Source organism: Chelmon rostratus, chromosome 3 (assembly GCF_017976325.1).
Source record: "Chelmon rostratus isolate fCheRos1 chromosome 3, fCheRos1.pri, whole genome shotgun sequence".
Taxonomy (NCBI): Eukaryota; Metazoa; Chordata; class Actinopteri; order Chaetodontiformes; family Chaetodontidae; genus Chelmon; species Chelmon rostratus.
Genome location: NC_055660.1, coordinates 23860973 through 23880358, shown reverse-complemented (window position 1 = coordinate 23880358; position 19386 = coordinate 23860973). Strand labels below are relative to the sequence as shown.

The 19386-nt window shown below is 43.4% G+C and overlaps 1 protein-coding gene across 2 annotated transcripts in view; it reads right to left on the bottom strand.

Moving 5' to 3' along the window:
* The window catches only part of grk4 (G protein-coupled receptor kinase 4), a 38829-nt gene that overhangs the window by 4413 nt on the left and 15030 nt on the right, over positions 1–19386 (bottom strand). For both annotated transcript variants that reach the window (XM_041966721.1, XM_041966720.1), the window contains exons 3-12: positions 17039–17151; positions 15859–15936; positions 14840–14940; positions 8621–8713; positions 7966–8029; positions 7479–7619; positions 3069–3259; positions 1506–1543; positions 880–969; positions 515–723 (exon numbers count right to left, since the gene is read on the bottom strand). In XM_041966721.1, coding sequence (XP_041822655.1) covers positions 515–723; positions 880–969; positions 1506–1543; positions 3069–3259; positions 7479–7619; positions 7966–8029; positions 8621–8713; positions 14840–14940; positions 15859–15936; positions 17039–17151 — 1118 coding nt within the window. The remainder of the gene's footprint in view (positions 1–514; positions 724–879; positions 970–1505; positions 1544–3068; positions 3260–7478; positions 7620–7965; positions 8030–8620; positions 8714–14839; positions 14941–15858; positions 15937–17038; positions 17152–19386) is intronic.

The window sequence follows — 19386 nt, the reverse complement described above, 5'->3', positions numbered from 1 at the left end:
TCCCCCCTGAGAGCAATTTAGCGTCTTTCAGCTCATTATTTTGGATTTTTTCCCAGAAGAAGTAGGGAGACCGAAATCAGCTAAAAAGTCATTATTGCATTGCATTGCATTAGCCAGATCACTAGAAATATGACTTCAAATATACAAAAATGTTGCTCCCCATCAGCTGGCATGTGCTGATACAAAGAAGTATGATTTATCTTGGACTTCCTCTCACAGCATGCTGGGATTAACTCCTCACAACCCTGTATACTGGATACACAAAGAAAAAAAACCGCCTCTTTTATCGTGATATATGTACAATATTATCATCTAATCTTGAAATAGAGGTTCAAGAAATAGGGTGTTTTTCTGCATCGGCCTCCCATTCAGCCATCCCTTCAGCCTCATCCATCCACGTCCTCATTTGCCACAAACCACAAAGAATCTCTCCTCCCTTTGTCCCGTTTTTCTCCTTTTACACACCTTTTCCTAATCCTGCAGCCATGGGTCACCTCCATCTCCTCACTCTCACCTGTCTGCAGATGTCCTTGGCCTCCTCTGAGAACTTATCAGAGTACTCCTCCTGGTCCTCGCGCACCCGTCTGTCCACCTCCTCCCGCTTGACGCGCTCCTTGCGCTTGCGGAAGGGCGACTGGCCCTGTATCATCTCAAAGATCAGGCAGCCCAGCCCCCACCAGTCCGGGCTGACGGTGTAGCTCTCGTTCTGGATCACCTCTGGAGCTGTGGGAGGGAGATGAGGAATCAGAAAAGATCTGAATCAAGTGGAACTAAGACAGTTAATGGACGTTCGTGAGGAGGGGTAGAAAGCTGTGATTTGACAGAGAAGTTAAAGGAAGGGTTGCAGTTGTTGCAGAAGAGGGTTACCCAAGGTCTTACCCATGTATCCAACAGTGCCCACTCTCCCTCGTATCGTCTCTCCTTCAGGGATTTGAACAGCAAGACCCAGGTCTGAAATTCGAATGTGTCCTAAACAAGAACCACAGATGAATAAGATAACTGAGATCAAGCAGAATATACATATTTTAATTAAAATGCACACTTTTTTGTTACTAACAGAGGAATACATTTAATTTCCTAGATATCCATCCACAATAAGAATGGGTGCAAAGGTCAAAGCCTTAGTACTCTCACAGTAGTGTGTGAAAGAAAGAGAATAAGAAAAGATTAAGAGAGATTCCTCTATTTCAAGATAAGACTATGTTACAGAGAATAGATGTTACGGGAGTATGACTCAGAGGAGAGCGCTTGATGTGAAGAAGTTGAAGAGATGATTTTTCAGCCTGCGAAAGACGAGGAGATAATGTCCCTGCACATTGCAAAGTGGACTTGTTACAAGCTGCTTGCTTGTCTTGTACCTCGTAAGGTGCAGGGTTACATCAAAAGAACTGCGGCAAACAAATCATATTCTCCAGCCAAGACGTCTGCCCACATATTAGCCCACTCTGCGCTGAGCTGAACAAGAACAAGGTAAAATAAAGTAAAATAAAATAAACTGAACATACCACGATCATCCAGAAGGATGTTTTCAGGTTTCAAATCCCTGCGAGAGAAAAAAATTCATTAGGGAATCATTCTGTTGAAATTATGGATGTATCCAAATCAAACATTTGAGCACAAAGACTTATGTTACATCATCCTAGATAAATATTTGCATCCTCTATTAACCTGTTATTGTGTTGACATTTCATTGTCTTTTATTGCCCACATGATTTCTGTCCTTTCGCTTCTACAATCTTTAATGTGGATTAATAAACGCTTATCTGCACAGGTGTCTTTATTTGCTGTGTTGCTACATATTAAGGCCCTTTCGAGTCAATTTTAATTAACATATCATGTTGTTATTCTAATTAATTTTTACCTTTGTTTAAGCAAAATCTTTATCTTATCTAACTTTTTGAAAAGCATGATGCTAAACAGCCTGTTATTTATTATAATAGCTATTAAGGTTGAAAACTGGGGCAGTCTTCTAACCAATGCCAAACTCAACCACAAAGGCAAGTCTGAAGTTTGCCGTAACACATTCAGAGATCAAGGAGCACTGTGTGTTTACACGACTACATGGGCCATGTGTATGTGGGTGCATGTGTCTTCTAAGAACATCAGTGTTTATGTTAGCATTACTCTGCGGCTCCATTGAGTGTGACAGGTGCATGCCACCTCAGTGAAAGCAGCACACCATTAATCCAACGACACTTCATCATCCAGAACTTTCTATTTGCACTTGTCCCAATCTTACGCGACGGCAAACACTATAATGGAACGGAACACCAGAGCTGACAAACAGCCAGACATACAGTCAGTTTATGGTTTGTTTTAGACATCTTGCATTGGTGAGGTCTGTCAGTTGTCCTCGGGTTGAAGGATTATTCCACTGATTTACTACTGTACTTTCACAAAGTTTGGGGATTTGCAAGAGACAGATCAAAAAATGGTCAAAAGTAAGGGACCAGAGAGATATCCTGACTTTTAGTTCCAAAATCTCAAATTTCCCAGTTAGTTTCTTTCATTAGACCCCCACCGCCTATTAAAAACCCCACTTCTTTCAAACACCACACCTGCATGGTGGTGTGTAACGCAGGCATGCTCTCAAAAAAGTCAAGTGCCAAACCTAACCTGAGGTGACCCTGACAACATCACTGTGGCATCAGCAGGGTTAATTTACAAAGCTCCCTTCAGGGCCACAAAAGGCATCACACAGCTGTTTTTACTGGTAGTGCTTCTCATGACAAATAAATTGAACATCATGTGCAAAAATCGTTGGAGGGTCCCTCTAAAGGACCTTTAGCCAGTTATAGGCAAATTCTTTTGTACAACAACAAGCTTACATAATGTGGTCCTGGGCCTGTAAACCTCACAAAAGTCCTCAGAGACCTCAAATTGGAAGTTGTTCTTAAAGCCTCTATGCTTAACGCTGTCCTAATCTGTCATGGCAACATGGGCTATATTTTTGAGACAGTGAAGGAGGCCTGCCTACAGTATCGTCCAATCTTCTAAAGACAAATACTATCATGATTCCCCATCTACACCTGCCACAAAAACTGTGTCTGACCCCCATGTGACCTAACCTGTAGACTATCCTCTCACGGTGCAGGTCCTCAAGGCCACAGCAGATCTCAGCAGCGTAGAAGATGGCCCTCTGCTCGTCAAAGCCCGAGTTTCCCATGTTGTAGATGTGGAACTTTAAGTCGCCGCCATTCATTATGGTCAACACCAGGCACAGCGCATCCTTGGTTTCATAGGCATATGCCAGACTAACCTGGAGGGGGAGGCAAATTTGGGGAAGTGGTAACGAGGGAGGTGAGGGACCGGTCAAGGAGTTGGTGTAGAAGAAGGCATGAAGAGACAGAGGGGGGAGGAGCAGGAGGAGGAAGAGGGAAGAGCAGTGGTAAGAGACAGGGTGGCTAGAGGAACAGCATTGTTTCATTTGGTTTGTTTAATGCCCACAAATAATCGTCCATTATCCCAGATGAAATGTCGGGAATGTATACAAAGAGAAACAAAGAGAGATGTATCATCGACATGGAAAACCAGAAGCTTCTTCTCCACTCCTCACTCCATTGCTTCATGTCCTCTCCCTTGAATCCCACCATCTATCTCTCTTTTCTCCCTTCATTCCCACCAGCCTTCCCTCCCTCTCCCCTCCTCCTTCCTCTGCCCCCCTGTGGGTCAGTGACACGCAGGGTACAGTGTGTGTGCATGTGCCGTTGTGTACAGGCAGGATGTTGCTGCCATCAGGAGGAATCCCATCTGCTCTGGACTATGTAGTCAGAGACGGACCACAAGAGGGGATGGGAAAAAAACCTTATGGGCCAAGTGAACGCGCGCACACACACACACACACACACAGGCTCACACACACACAAACACGTACATACTGTACCTAAACAAACACACAAATATGTGCTACAAGCCAAGGCAAACAGTCTTAGCATGCCTCCAAAAATCATGGTTATTCATGAGCAATGGACAAAACTATTGAACTTGGCAGCACAAAACAATGCCTCTCACACTCGGCTTGCTCTCAGCATCTTCTTTAAAATGTATAAAACACTACAAAAAAAAAAAAACGTATCCAAAAAGCCTCCCAGTAACAAAAGAAGCTCGCTTGTGCAATCACAGTGCCACTAATGCCCGACATCTATGCTAATGCGATAAAGTCACAGGAATGAAGAAAACCAAAGGCAATCGGTTTACTGGAAATGACTTTACTCTCAAAGGAGGTGAATCATGACATCACGAAAACCGCTTTGCCTCCCGCCGGAGCTTAATATTCTCAGGTAATGGACAGGACAGCAAGTGAAAACTGGTGTTCGCTCGTTCTTTGATCAGATATCATAAATCTGCTTTAAATCACCATTTGTATCAGTCTCTGATCCCATAATTAACATTACAAAATGTTATATTTTGGAAAATGTGTATTAACGCAACATTAAACACCAGGCCTGACTTGTGTTTCGACCCTTTAACCATTTCAATGTATTCAAAACATTTCAAATGATAGCCAGCTAAATGTGCATGAGAGCGAGGAGCCTCGCCTGAGGTCTCACCTGCGGGAGACTTCAGAGCAGGGTCGTCCTGCCCTCTGTCCCACATACACACACCCACACACTGAATGTGACGACGGGTTAATGGTTAAAATATACAGCGAGCTAGCAGTGTGCATTGACTAATAGTGTGATGCACTGATCAAAAAACGGTAAAGAAGAATAGCGAGAGAGAGAGAAATGAGGGGTTTGAGAGAGCACTTGACTCTTCTCCTTGCTACTGCTGTTTGGTCAGTGTTGCTAGGCAACAGAGCTGCTCTCGTAGGTAGAGAGGCACATGAAGAGTCATCAGTTCTGCCTGCAGCACAGAGAGCGAGCGCACACACACGCACGCACACACACACACGCAAACACACACAATCATGTGCCAATCCCAGGTGACAAGAGCTGCAAGTCTGAGGTTCTGTAACAAGCCCACTCTAGCCTGTGTGTGTGTGTGTGTGTGTGTGTGTGTGTGTGTGTGTGTGTGTGTGTGTGTGCATGCATGCCCATACACATGCTGCTGCCATGACTCACTTAAAACAAGGACGCACAACATAGCTCACGCTGCATCAGAAACCGACTAATCCAGCACATAGTACAACTCAAACACAACCATTAGCTTCAAATGGAGAACATGGAGGGGCTTCGAGGCTCTGCTCTCTTACAGCCCAGCTTACTGTACTACAGATCAATATCACAGTCCTGTACAGTTAGACAGCAGAACACCATGTCCTAAAGTATGTACATGTACACACATGCAAAGTCCACACTGCACACAGACCCACAGACCAGAAATTAACATGCTTATCCCTCTGGCCGCTCCTCGCCACGTTCCAAGAATGTTAAATGAGCGCTCGCTGTAATTTTCTTGTCTTTGGAACAATAATTTGTTTTAGAGGAGCACAACGCTGAGCCAAAGCTAAGTTTTCTTTTCCTGCCGGAGCACCTGAGATGCTTTTCTGCGTACAGTCGGACGAAATGGAAACAGAGGCACACATCACTGGTTTTCCAGCTGCGTTTGATTCCTGATGTCAACATGCGTCGTCAAGCAAGGACTAGAATTCAAGCGTTTTTATATACAAAGAGTGCTGATAGCAGAATAAAAAGACAGACACACAAGAACACGCAAACTGTGTCGCCGATGGCTCACATTTTAAAATCTGAACTGACGAATTTCTACTCTTGCTAATCACTTGTATTTTATTTCATAAAATACCAGCTCATAAAGTCAATCTTCCTTATTTCAGGTGATTTTTAGACACTGCTGTCACACAGACTAAATGGAAATAAGTTACACATTCAAGCTTATTCTTGCCACATCTCTCTTATATTTCATTTATGACCCACAGACATTACTGATATCTGCCTTTAAGGTCTTGAACTGTTCCTACAACGTATCACCTTACATGTTAATGGACTGTCAACTGCAAATTTCTGCCTTCAGTGCTTTGGTACAGCATGGAAGAAATGAAAAGCTAGGTGACTCCCTAAAAAGCGTTCAAGCTTGGCATTACAGCACCAGCCAAAAACCACCGCTTACTCATGACTATGGCTCAATTTATGAAAATCCTCCATAGGAAAACCAGCCAAGAGCAACGCCACCATTAAGAGCTTGAGGCATGGTGGTACGGTGGCAGGGTAATGATTTTTTTTTCTTTTTTTTTTTTTTTGGCTGGCACACATGCTCTGAGCAGGACACTGCACTACTTTCTCCTGCATGCTGTTGCGCTATCATGAAACTTAAACTGTGGTGCAAAAATCCATTACATTTGGTTTGCAGGAGACAATGAGCTCGAGGAAAGAGCCTTTGGAAGGTGCTGAAGCCCCCTTGACTTTTTCTGCATTTATTTTACAGATGCTACTGAGGGCCTTTGCAATTTGTTCGTTTGGTTTGACCACCGTGAAGAGCAGCTTGAATATCGTTTCCTCATGATGGAGCCTATGTTATGAAGTTCTCTGGAAATCGGTGTCATATTCTTTATCTGGCTCATAGTTCTTTTCCTAATCAGAGCTTCCTCAGAACTGGCTCTAAAATCTGGCACTTCCTTATATTTCATGCTCATGCTACTGCTCTGACATACACTTTCCAGTTGATCACAGACATTTTGCTCTAAATCATTCCACAATCGATTGATTTGCGTCAAGTGAACCCCAGTCAAGCTGTGAGGTCTTTTAAAAGTGATCTGGATCAACTGAGACTGTTTTAAAGGCAATCATAAAATCCTTATATTTGGGTTATAGCACAAAGACAAAAATCACACAAGTCAAATCAAAGAGTGTGGGACCCGTGTAGGCACAGAGGCACATGTGTGGTGTGTGTGTGATTTTTCCTCACAATCTATGACACGCACCTGTCAAAAAGTACATAAATTTACTACAATAAACAATCTGGATATTTGAGTCAAGAACATTGAAAAACATCATTAAAATATTGGCAGCAAAACACATTTCAATCATAATTCATTACACATACACAAAGGCTGACAGTATGCTCCAAATGAAATCAAATTTGGCATGTTTGCAATGCAAAATAGCTTTATTAGCTAAATACATTTGGATTTGACTTCAAAGTGTATGCAAGCTAGTCAGAATGTTCACATCCTTGCAAACTGCCTGCAGTGTGCTGTCACCTGCAACCGGTAAATGGTATCACGTGACTTCTTTTTCCCCCCTTTTGTGGTTTTATCCCATCACATTTCTTTCCACTGCGACTCACAAGCTCGTCCACCTGGCACGGACGTCATTAAACAAACAGAACTTGAGTCACAGCGCTGTCTTCACAGCTGATCGACAGCCTCTGCAAACACACTATTCAATTTCTTTTGCAGGATCCTGCAGCCACAACAAACGATGCTCACGCATACAGAACGCACGCAACACTCACACTGACACACAGACAAACAGGTACATTTCTGTTGAAAGGTTGAATAAGAAAAAGGTAGTACTTACTACAAAACTACTGTTAACTTTTTCTAAAATGCGTTTTTCGTTTAGTGCCATTGCTTCACCTTTTCTTTTCTTCACTCGTTTCTTTTCCAGCTTTTTACAGGCGTACATCTTACCGGTGGCACGTACTTGGCAGGCACAAACCTGGAAAACAAGCACAGAGGAAACATTATCACACACGCATGCACATAAAATTAATTAAAAAAAAGAAAACACTTGAAAAGTACAACTAATGGAAGTTAATGTGTCACACCACAGATTTCTCCACCCAACATTACTGGAGTGGGGACATAAACAGGGCAGCATTAACTAACTGTTAAAGGCTACTTGTAGCAGCTTAGATCATTAACATTAACATGTCCTTTCCAAACTTGCTGTGTAAGGGAACATAACGCTGGCTCAGTGTCCACCATACAAACGTGAATAACCACAACACCACAGAACACCGTCACTTATTTCTACTTTACTCCTGGATCGCGGTGACACTCACCTCGCCAAATCCACCTTTTCCTAGTACTCTATAATGTCTGAAGGTATTTTTGGTTACTGGTTGCCTGTGGGGACGGAAAGAAGAACGAGAAAGAGAGACAGAGACAAAAAGAGACATTAAATAACTGAAGGTTATTCTCTCAGACCATGTGATGTTGCAGACAGAGTAAGCTCTAATATATTATTAATCCACCCTGATGACTGCTCTTTCCACCCTGCTTCGGTTACCCAGCCATTATGCAAAGCATCATCAATTATTTACTACTCATACAGAAACACTGATTGGCAGCACCACCTTTGTGTTTCGGTGCACCTTCCCTGCTCTCTTCACTACTGTACCCTGGAACGTTTGTGCATTTTTTGTTTGTTTGTTGTTAGCATTTCTCCTGCCATTTATTAACACCAGGGTATCAGCATTCTCTTTTTATTCTATTCATTAATAACTGACTTTGTTTTATGCTGTTTTTTCCTCTAGAGGTAATGGTCATTCAAAAAAGGACAAATTTGCTGCCCTTAGCAAATACAGAAGTGGAATGAATGATGCAACACAGAGACTTTCGAATGCGTGTAACACCACAGGTGTCATTTTTATGTAAGACAAAAGAACGGTTTGCATGTCCGTTTCACCCAGTGTGTAATCTGCAGTGACTACCCACCTCTCCAACCATTTCCACTGCAGGAAGCGAGAGAAGTACATGGACTCCTGGTAGGAGGAAAATGGAGCCCCACTCAGATAATCACGAACTATTCTGTAGGGAGGGAGGGAGAACGAGGGTAGATGATCATTTAATAACGAGGTAATAAAGATGTAACAATGTACACGCCAGCAGGAAAAAAATAAACAAGCACATGAAAGATTTCTTGCCAAATCTTCCAGACAGACAGCCGGAGAACGCCTTTAAACCTTTCCAGTGACTGTAAACACACATTCTCTTTATCTGACGAGCCCCTGAATCACATATCTGTGCGTGTTTGTGTACGTCTGCGTGTTTGCGTGCGTGTTTAGGCATTGCCGGCTGTGTTGTGGTTCAAAGCCGTTCTCAGTGGAAAAAAAAAAAAAAAAACTCGATTCACAGCCGTGAAAAATGAAAAATGCCTTTGAACAGAGACATTCCACTCGACTCATACAGGAAACAGGGGATTTTGGGGAAACCGTTTTTAACTGAGCAGGAGGGTGAGCGGAACATCTAATCTCACCTCACACGAGCATGTGGGTGTGAATCTGTCTGAATCTATGCGATTAGGTCATACAGTCAGACATATAGACAAAAAAAAAACCCCTTAAACATTCTGTAAAAGTCCTGCCACGTGTCGAAGGGTTGAGGTAACGCACGCCTATGACGGAGAGGAGGGGGTCGTTCAAGGTCACTGCCTCATCGTCTCCGGACCATCAGTCAACAGTCACTCCACTAAGAGCTGTAGGAACATGACTCTTTGACATGACCCAGCCACCCTCTCATAACAGAGTCCTTTTTCACTGCTTTGACTACAGATGTTGTTTGACTTCGACAAAATGTCTTGTTTGACTGTGGCATGAAACAGATATGAACTGAACTGTACTGAGACAGGTTTGCAGACACTTCAAGGGCTTCGGCGGAAAAAAACATGGGTTAGCAAACATGCTGCGGTTATTATAGCGGCTTAAAAATCTACTGGCCTTGCTGTCAGCGTCTTCGACAGATAACATATTTAAATGGAGAACGGAGGCAAATGCCACAGGAAAACTTTGAGATTACTTCCCCACAGAGGTGGTGACTGGCGTTTGGCCCTTTCCCTTCAGTCAATACGTATGAGTCAGCAGGTTTTCATGTGATGCTTGTTAATGCAGGCAAAGAGCCATTTAATGTTTGATTTTAGATGTTGTTTCTCTTATTTACTGTAGATGACTGTGAACAAGATGCTCACATGAGCTTCCCAATGAGACTAACCGTGACCCTCTCACAGTTTTCCAGTCAAAAGCACAGAGGAAAGCTTTATTACTGTTCCATGAGAACAGCCAAACTGGTCAAAAGCAATTTCGTGATGGGTCACTTTTCCCATTTACTTCAAGTTTCAAACTTTTGTTAAATCCTTTCAATTAAAGGGGCCCTGTGGAAGTTTTTGAGCACTAGTGGCGCTATGGAGCCATGTTTCTACAAGTGGGACCCCATCAGTTTCACGTTATTCCAGTGATCAGTTGGTGGCAGTAATGTGCCAACAGGTGTAGCAGTGCATCAACAAAGGCAGCGGACAGGAAGGTCGATGTTAAAAATGCAAGATTTACAACATTTTTATAAAAAGTCATCGTAAATGTTCCGTGAGGAAGAAAACACAATTCAACACATCTGATAGACTTCAAGGATACACACATGAACGTGAGAACCACTTTAGTGCAAACACAAAGTGCAAACATAACTTATTTGTTTAGAAGAAAACTCCACGGGGAACCTTTAAGCCTTTACTAAGTTATGGCCTTAAGCTTGGGAAATGTTAACTGAATTTTAACTAAAAACACTTGTCTAAAAACATTTTGGAAGTTTTGTTCTGGTCGACCTTGATAGCACATATTCACCACAAATGATCAACTTCACTGGCATAGCAAATATTACATTGGGTCAAGAAAAACAAGTGGACAACACAAGCAAGTTTCTCTGTTTCATAAGACAAAAACCTGTTATCCAAATCATTAACAACAGCACCATGACAGACAATAAGTGCCTTCCACCTCTCACAGCCAACTTCATGAAGCTGAGGAAAGCAGGAGTTAACAAGTCCATATATCAGCTGTATGCAGCAGCAGAGAGACTGAGCCAAAGGCCAGAGGCGAGTACTTGTACGACTTAATTACTTTAAGACAAGCATGTCAGAAAAGCTTAACCTGTTAAACATGTCTGCATTTGTACTCTTCTCACACACACACGTCTCTATGGATATTGGTCGTATGGGTGACAATTCAACACAGTGTTACTGGCTTAAAAAAACCCAATTCAACTGGTTTGAGAAGTAATGTAATGTACGTAATGCTGTAAAATACCAGTGACACTTGCATTAGCCAATAATCTAGTACAAAGGCAACCTCGAATACAAGCAATTAACATAAAATGAAATTGTGTTTTCACAATAGAAGCAAGTGATTCAGCTAATTTCATCCGAACAGAAGCCTCTAGCTAAGAGGCCACAAACAGTATCATGATCCAGAACAGTGAAATTATCACTTTTGCATTTGCCTTTGATTTATAGCCTTCAAAAGTGAAACTAATTCTTAAAAAACCTTCATATCTTGCCAAACTATCTGGGAATATTACTGATAGTACATGTATGCCTATTATATAACTGTACATGAAAAAGATTTGACACCTGAAATCAATAATGTCTTTTTAAAAAATGACATCACAACAGTGTGCAAAGTCTCAAAAGCTCCTCTGCCAGCCTACAACACATGACTGAAAACCAAAGCTGAAGCAGATACCCCTCCTCTACTACCCGAATGCTGAAGAGATGCTCATATTTGGCAAGGAGAGATTTTCCTTGACCATATTTTGAAATTACTTCATCACTAAGGAGGATGAGGAAAGCTGCCTGTGGTTACCGGCGGCCCTGGGGTGGCTGTTCTTGGCAAAAGGCTCGAGAGTCGAGAGTTTCCACAAGGGGAGCACCCTCTGCTGTGCAAAAGAAAACTGAATTATGTCATCATGGGACCCAGTTCATGAACGTCCCATCTACGCGAGTATAGCGTCTAAATATTTTATCAGCCGGTTCTCTGCTCCTTCTGAGCTCACAGGGGTATGAGCTAAAGGTATACGCATCAAAACTGCTTGCTATTCTGTCCTGTAATCACCATGGATACAATATCATGTTTTCAATACAGTCTTAAGGACAGCATACGTTTTTCAGTATCAAGCTGTCTCATATCTGCCATCAAACCATGGCTTGAATGACTGAAGCTCAGACTCTCGTCCGTGTTCACATGTCAGGTCCACTGGCTTCACTCGGCCTTGCAAGACAAAACTGGTCCCGGACGCTTTAAGAAAGGGGCTCCAGAAAGGCAGGAGCCAAGCAGTGCCTGGCTTGGAGTCGAGCCTCAGACAGACACCACTGGGAGTAGAAATAAACACGGCTACAATATGGCTTTTGTTATATGAGGGCAGAGCGAGAGGAAAAGAAACGGGGAGAAAAATCAGCACGCGGACCTTTGTCAAGACCAGCGATACACGAAACACATGATACACATGCACTGAAGGCCACACTTTACTCCTGCTATGACATAACAGTATGTTCCACTGCAGCACAAGAAAATCCATGAGTGAGCTAATACATTTCTGCTAGTGGGTGTGTGGCTCTGCCAAAAGTCACGTTTCCACGTGCAGCACCATGCTTTCCTACAGTCTTTCTCACTGAGAAAAAAACACGAATAAGCCCTGGGTCAGAATTACATACTGGAATAAGGAAATTACAGAAAATAAGAATTCCACAACGGAATATAAATAATAATGATAGTGGAAGAAGTGATGATTGAAGTTGAACAGGAATTCCATTCAAAAACATCTGAAGTGCTGCTGCTGCTGCTCAGTAACACGAACACGTGCCTGTGTTGTTCTGTGTTTGTACACTCCGCTCTCCTTAACACTTTTTTCCGTTTCTCCTCACTTTTCCCACTTTCTCCCTCTCTGCTCTCCTTACGTGGGTTTTCTGACCCCTTATGACGTGCTCTCTGCCGGCCCGTCACCTCCTCGCTCGCCCCGTATTCAATCTGGTTGAGAAGTTTGAATTAAGTAGATGCTGTGCTTCCCGCGACACAAACTGTGGACCTTCAGAATTATAATTCTGTGCCGTCTCTCTTTCTCACACCACTTCTCTGCCCTCCCCAGTGGCCTTTTGGCTACTCAGAGGTATTAAAATAGAGATGCATGCAGAAGGGAAGGAAACAGGGCCAGCAGACCATGACCTGAGATGCCAAAGACAGAAGGCAGGTGTGTGTGGGGGTGTGCGTGCGTTCATCTTAACCTCAACCACTGATGTTTTCCAGCTTTAGTTACATATCAGTCAACACCTTCTCCTGTTCAAACTGCCTCCACCAGTGCTTTTGCGAATGCACCTCTTGTGATGTTTCAGCACTGCCTCCAAATTCAGAGGCAAACTTACACACAACAATAATAAAACTAAATAAATAAGCTAAAGACACGATTAACAGGCTGATGTCACACGCCTGGGAAATTCATTCTAGCATAAAACAGAATCACCAGCAGAGAGTCTGTCCTTGACAGTCAGCAGGACCAGCTTCTGATCCATAAAGGTTATTGATTTTACAAATCCAGCAGCTTTTGAAAAGCTCTCTTCGTGCGTTTCGCCAAAACAGGAGCGCAGGCTGAGAACACTGAGTGTTTTCCCAACCACGATTCCCACTTCTCCTGAGCTCCTTCGAGCAGATTCCGGTATTCCCCCGGGGGGAAGCTCAAGTGAATCACAGGCCGGTCGCAGCGTTCCAACCCAAATCTGTGCGCCTGTGTGGCTAAAAGTTGGTACTTCACAGGAACTCAGGTCTTGCCAGGACTGAGGAGACCTGGGTTTGCCTTCTTGAAGTCTACTGATTTGATGAGGGGTGGATTATACTGTCCATTTTATGTGCTGATGTGATATATTTATGATGTATATTTCTTCTTTAAATTAGCGTTTTATTCTACATTGTCCCTAGCAAACAAATTTAATAAAATGTGTTGTATGGCAGAGGACCTGGGTCATGTGTCATTTGCAAATAATCTGCTGCCAAGTCACTGCCAGATTATTTACACAATCCAGCAAAATCTTTTTAAAATAATTCAGTGCATACTTGTCCATGAAAAGCACTTCTGCTATGTTTTCTGGTCAGGGCTGAACAACAAACAAAAATTCATCATGTTACCAATGTTAAGAATCTCACTTTACTCAAATTTCTTAATACATTTTCTGAATTTCCTTTAATTAAACAAAGAAACGCTAAAGCAACCAATGGTATCTGACCAGAACTTTAGCCAACCAATAAGTACACAATACAGTTCAGACATCAACAATCTTTAACCGTAACTCATACTGTAATTAATCAACACAATCACATCAGTGGTGAGCTAAATGTAGAAAATAAAGGATAATGTACCAACATATATAACAGTAATTAATGCATTTATCATTACCAAAGTACATGTGACAGCTGACCATGATACACATTTCACAATATATCATTCAGCTGACGTCCTGGGCAACAGAAACCAACTGTGACAGAGTTAAATTACTTGGGCAATAGGGACATTATATTTCGGTGTGTGAATGTGTGTGTGTGTGTGTCTTTGCAATGAGAAGTACATTCGGGGTAATAATCCCTGGTCTGTTTGCTTCTCCTGGCTCTCAGAGCAGGAAGCAGAAACACCTGCAAGAGTGTGTGTCAGTGCATGTGTGCGCGTGTTTATAAATCTGTGTTTGTGTGTCAGAGTGTGTGTGTGTGTGTGTGTGTGTGTGTGTGTGTGTATATATACGGGGAACACTGAGGTGGCTGTTGTTTTCATGCCAGCCATCCGGATGCTCTCTCTGCCCGCTGCTCTTTTTCATTTGCCTCTGCTGTGTGCATGTGTGTGTGTGCGCATGCGTGCGCGCGTCTAATACTGCACTCCAGGTGCCAGCTGCCTCATCATCACTAGTGACAGGGTGCACTGGTCCACACAGTCTACAAACACACATACACACTTGCTGAAGGAACAGGATTGTATTGGTGCCACTGCACTTTGACGGCCAGACTCAATCAAAAATGAAAACAAAAACACAAAGTCTATACGCTTCCAACAAAGAGGCATTTCATTAACAGTCTGATCACAACTAAGAGCTGCAGGTCGGATCGTGGTCACAAAGAGTGGATAAGCCAGACTTACTTGGTGCAGTCATTGAAGAGCTCCTTACACGGACTCTGCTCCAGCCTCTCCCGACACCCAGCGACCACGTCCTGGGGTATGTCTGGCAGATGGGCGGCCGACTTGAGGGTTGCGGAGAGAAAGACAGAGGGCGAGGCAGGCGGACAGACAGACGGAGAAGGACAGAAGCAAAGTGAGATGATAGTGTACTGTGGCTGCAGACTGTCAAGGATAGTTATCAGTCGGCTCGCCCGGTTCCCCGTGTGAACCTGCACAGTCTGGCTAGTGGAGCACGACATCAAGGCTGTGGTCACACCTCAGCTGTAGGGCCTGATTCAAAACAAACTTTGGTTCGTTTGTCAGTTTGGTCCAGTTCATTTTAGGTGAGTGCACCAAGCTTAAAAATAAAGGTTGTGGTGTGAACACAACAAGAGGAAATCCTTAAAAAGAATGTGTGACACACGTATGTTTATATATATAAATACATATATATATACACACACATTTTTAACTTTCTACATCTACCCAATCAGTTTGCACTCACACTACATGGCAGCCTGTTACCACCCCTCTATTTCTATATGTGCGCCAGTGTAATTTATGAGAAGTTAGTGTCGACCTATAATGCTAATTATCCAACCAAGAGGACCCAAACAGAGGTGTAAAACACTGCTGCAGACAGAGGTGCTGGTAATACTAAATTGTAATTACACATCTTTGGATTCAGACTTTGGATAAAGTCCAAAGTTGAAACAGTCCACCACATATCAAACATAATGCATCGTCTGCAAATATGTGTTTAGTTAATTAAATGTAAATATGCTGATAACACAATTAAACAAAGCAACAAAACCATACAGAGACCAAAAATAAACATTTCAAAATTACAGCTCTGATGTAATAAAGTCACACAGTCCAGTGAGATGAACAACTGGAAGATTTGAGACACACTTTTTCTTCAACTAATATCACATATTAGTAATGTTTGTTATGTCCAAATCGACTGGGCCGGTCATTAAGTAAGCGTGTGTGCGTCTTACCCCATTATTAAAGTATGTGTCTAAAACATTCAGTCCACAGTCCCTCCTCTTCTCGTCAGGAGCTAGCTGGTACATGGCCTGTCAGAGAGGAGCAGAAGTGTGAACAAACGCAGCAACGTAGAAAGCCATACTCATTCAGCCATCTTTAATGTCTGTCCAAATAAGGTCAGACAGAGAGACGGGCACCAGAAAGCAGAGAGGAAGGTTGGGATGGGGGGAGACAGAGAGAGAAGGGTGGAGGGGTTAATGAGGAACAAGAGTGAGGAAAATATTAAAATAGAAACGAGTGTGGGATGGAAGACAAATAGAGAAGTGTTGCTGATGACAAAACATCTCGTCTTAGTCAAGGCAGCAAACCGCCGACCATGTTCATCTTCACGCTTCGGCCGTTACATCTGTCACCTAGCAGGCCTCCGTTTTCACCCCATCGCATCATCACAGACTGTGTTTTTGGTCAAATATGGCCGTAGGCAGGGAGAAGGTCTGCAGCTCGACTGCTTCGAGCTGCGTGTTTTGTTTGAAAACAAGCTCGGTGGAGAGGAATGGGACCGAGCCGTGCGACCACACATCACAGCCAAGGCGTGACGTCTTCAGCAGGACTAGCTCCACTTGTTAAGCACTGAAGTGCTGCTCGTTTCAGCTTTTTGTACTTCTGTCAGTCAGTGTGAGTGTGTGTCACTCCCAGCGCACGTATCTACGCGCCCGTCTGCGTACGTTGAAAAAGACTAATGTAAGTTCTTATTAAACAAGCATGATTCCCCCCCTGTTTTCCTTTCTCGCATACCTCCAGGGGCCTAGACACAAGCTCGGGCCTGTGTTTGCCTGTCTCACCCAGGGGACCTGCCTCTGACGTGGGCTTGACCTCATGGAGGAGTGCATGGAGGAAGGGGAGGGGTCTGCTCTGACAGCCTGTCTAAGTCGCTAATCACCCCCTACGCCCACCCCACCCACCACCCAATGCTTGTGCCAAGAGCAGGCAAAGGACCAAGCGCTGACTCTCCTCTCCTACTCCTTGCTCTGCGGGGCCCGATTCAGACCAGTCTCATGAGGACTCACAGTGAGACGAATCCGATGAGAGAGACAGAGACAGAGATGCAGGGACTGAGAAGACAGAGGATTTGTGAAAGAAGGTTAGCTATAAGAATAATGTCAGAACGTCTGAGAAGAAGCAAAGTCTTACCACAGCATCCATAAACTCGATGCAGCGCTTCAGCTCTGGCCTGGTGTCACAGTACTGACGGAATAACAGCCGACCAATGGGCTGCTTCTCACATAGACTGGTGTAGTCGCTCTCTGAGGGGACGAAGGCAGAGGGAGACAGATGGAGACACGTCATTGCACCAGAAAAATACACGATAACACTGGTTTCAAACCTGCGGGCCGGAAACCCGCAGGCAGGCACAGGGCGCATCTTGAAAGTAAGAAATCATGTAAAAACGAATTAAAGGAAAAATTATCATTATGCTTCTGACTTTTCTCTAATCGTTGCCTTTTTTTGGCAAAATGTTGTGTAGTTTGAACCATTCAGGCCTCTAAAAATGATCAAAATCAAACAATCTGAGAAGAAAGGAACCACCACTGCACTACAGGACTACGTCTCAGTTGAGCTACATTTCTACCCATCTTCTAGCCAGCCTCTGATCGACCAGCTTCCATCAAAATATTTTCCTTTTCAGCTTTCCAGAAAGACTGATGAAAACCAACCACAGCTAAAGAAGCTAGCGCAAGTCAAACGCCGGATAGCTACAGCAACATTAGCAGCCACAACATCCTAAAAACACAACACGCTGCATGTCTGCTGTATGATCGTTGTCTCCTGTGCAGCTGGCCCCAACCCATTAAGACTAATGGTGTCCATTTGAGTCATATTTCCTCTGGTACCAAATGAGGAAGAAGACCCAGGACGTTTTCCATCACCGGTTGACAGTTCAGACACACACACACACACGATAAACATACAAACAAAAAGAGGCCACACACATTCGCGTACACATGCACACTTGGTGAGCAGAGGAGGAGGGATGCACGGGATGAACGTTTCTGAGTGGTGACAGCTACAGGACAACCTCCAACAGTAAATCAAATCTTCACAATGGCCCTCCCAGCTGCACTGTTTATTACACAGCATTCCCCGCGCTCTGCAGCTCAGGGCTCCTCATTCAAACTCACCACTTCTACGGGGACCACAAAAACAAAGTTATCTTTTCTCTGTGCGAGCAGTTGAGTGTGGAGATATGATATTTATATTGCTTTCCCCTCCACTCTGTGACCGCTGTGTTTTAAATCTGCAGAACAAAAGCTCTTTCAGAAAATCTCACTGAGAGATCTTTAACTCTGCTGCTGCACTTGCCTTCACACGCTGCCTTTCATCTTTGATCACCAAGTTGTCGGAGGCCTGGGTTGGTGTTTCCGCATCAGCTGTGAGCCCGAGTCGGAAAAGCCCCTCACACTCAGTTGATAAAAGCAATTTTAAAGCGTCTGTATGGCAAAAATCGTCTGTATTTGCAGCAGTTTGTTTGAACTTTGGAGTGTTTGCTCCTATAGTCTGACTCACCTGGTCAGCTGAGAACAATGCCATTTGAGTTGTGTATTATCAAATAAGTGTGCCACGATGCCTACTTGTGTACTTCATGCAAACAAATAAGATGAATTCCTGTATCTCTGTCACTGGACAGGTTAGCAACACTCTGCTCAATAAAAAAAGCTGCTTCTGAGTGCACGTGACTTCTGTTTAGCTGGTTTGTTTGCAAATGGGCAGTGTGAACCTAAACAAACCAAATTCAGCAAAGTCAGTTTTTCCACTCTGGTTCCCGAGAACATGAACATAGTTTAGCTCTCTCGGTTTGAAGCGTTAGCGTCTGCTCGACCTACCGATTGCACATTCTTTCCTTTAGTTCATATTTTCTCATGGGAGTGATCCCCTGCTGCATATCATTACACCAACAGGTTTAAAGATTAGGTGATGCTCTAGATTACAGCGAGCCTCCTGATAAGGTTTCAGTGTCTTGCTCGAGAACAGGTTTTGCCGTGAGGAGTTCAGGGTGGTTTCGTTCCAATTTCTCGTGTTTCCTCCCACTCCAGAGGCCATCAGATCCCACCTATTGCTGGATCACAGCACAACTGGTCACTCTTTGAGGTGTCACCCTCCAATTTGCATAATAAGAACCACAGAAACCAGTGTCAGTTTTTAGATAAGTAAACGACCCATTGAGCAACACATCTGACGGCAGGCTGTGTCTGGTTAGCAACCAGCATGATTCAAATTTAAAAAGTGATGGTTTGATGATAAAATGATGCTAAAGTTTTAACATGCAAATTTTAATTATTGAACCTTTTGAACTCATTTATTTATAGGTTCATAGCACATGGTAGTGCTACTGAAGGGGACAATTTCATATATTTTTTTTCATACATACAACCAAATGTGTGTGTATATGAATGGATAGAGGAGTGTGTCTGCATTCCAGAGATGCAGGCGTGTAACTCATGGCGTACTGAAAACCAAAACAGTTGATTTTATGGATTCTG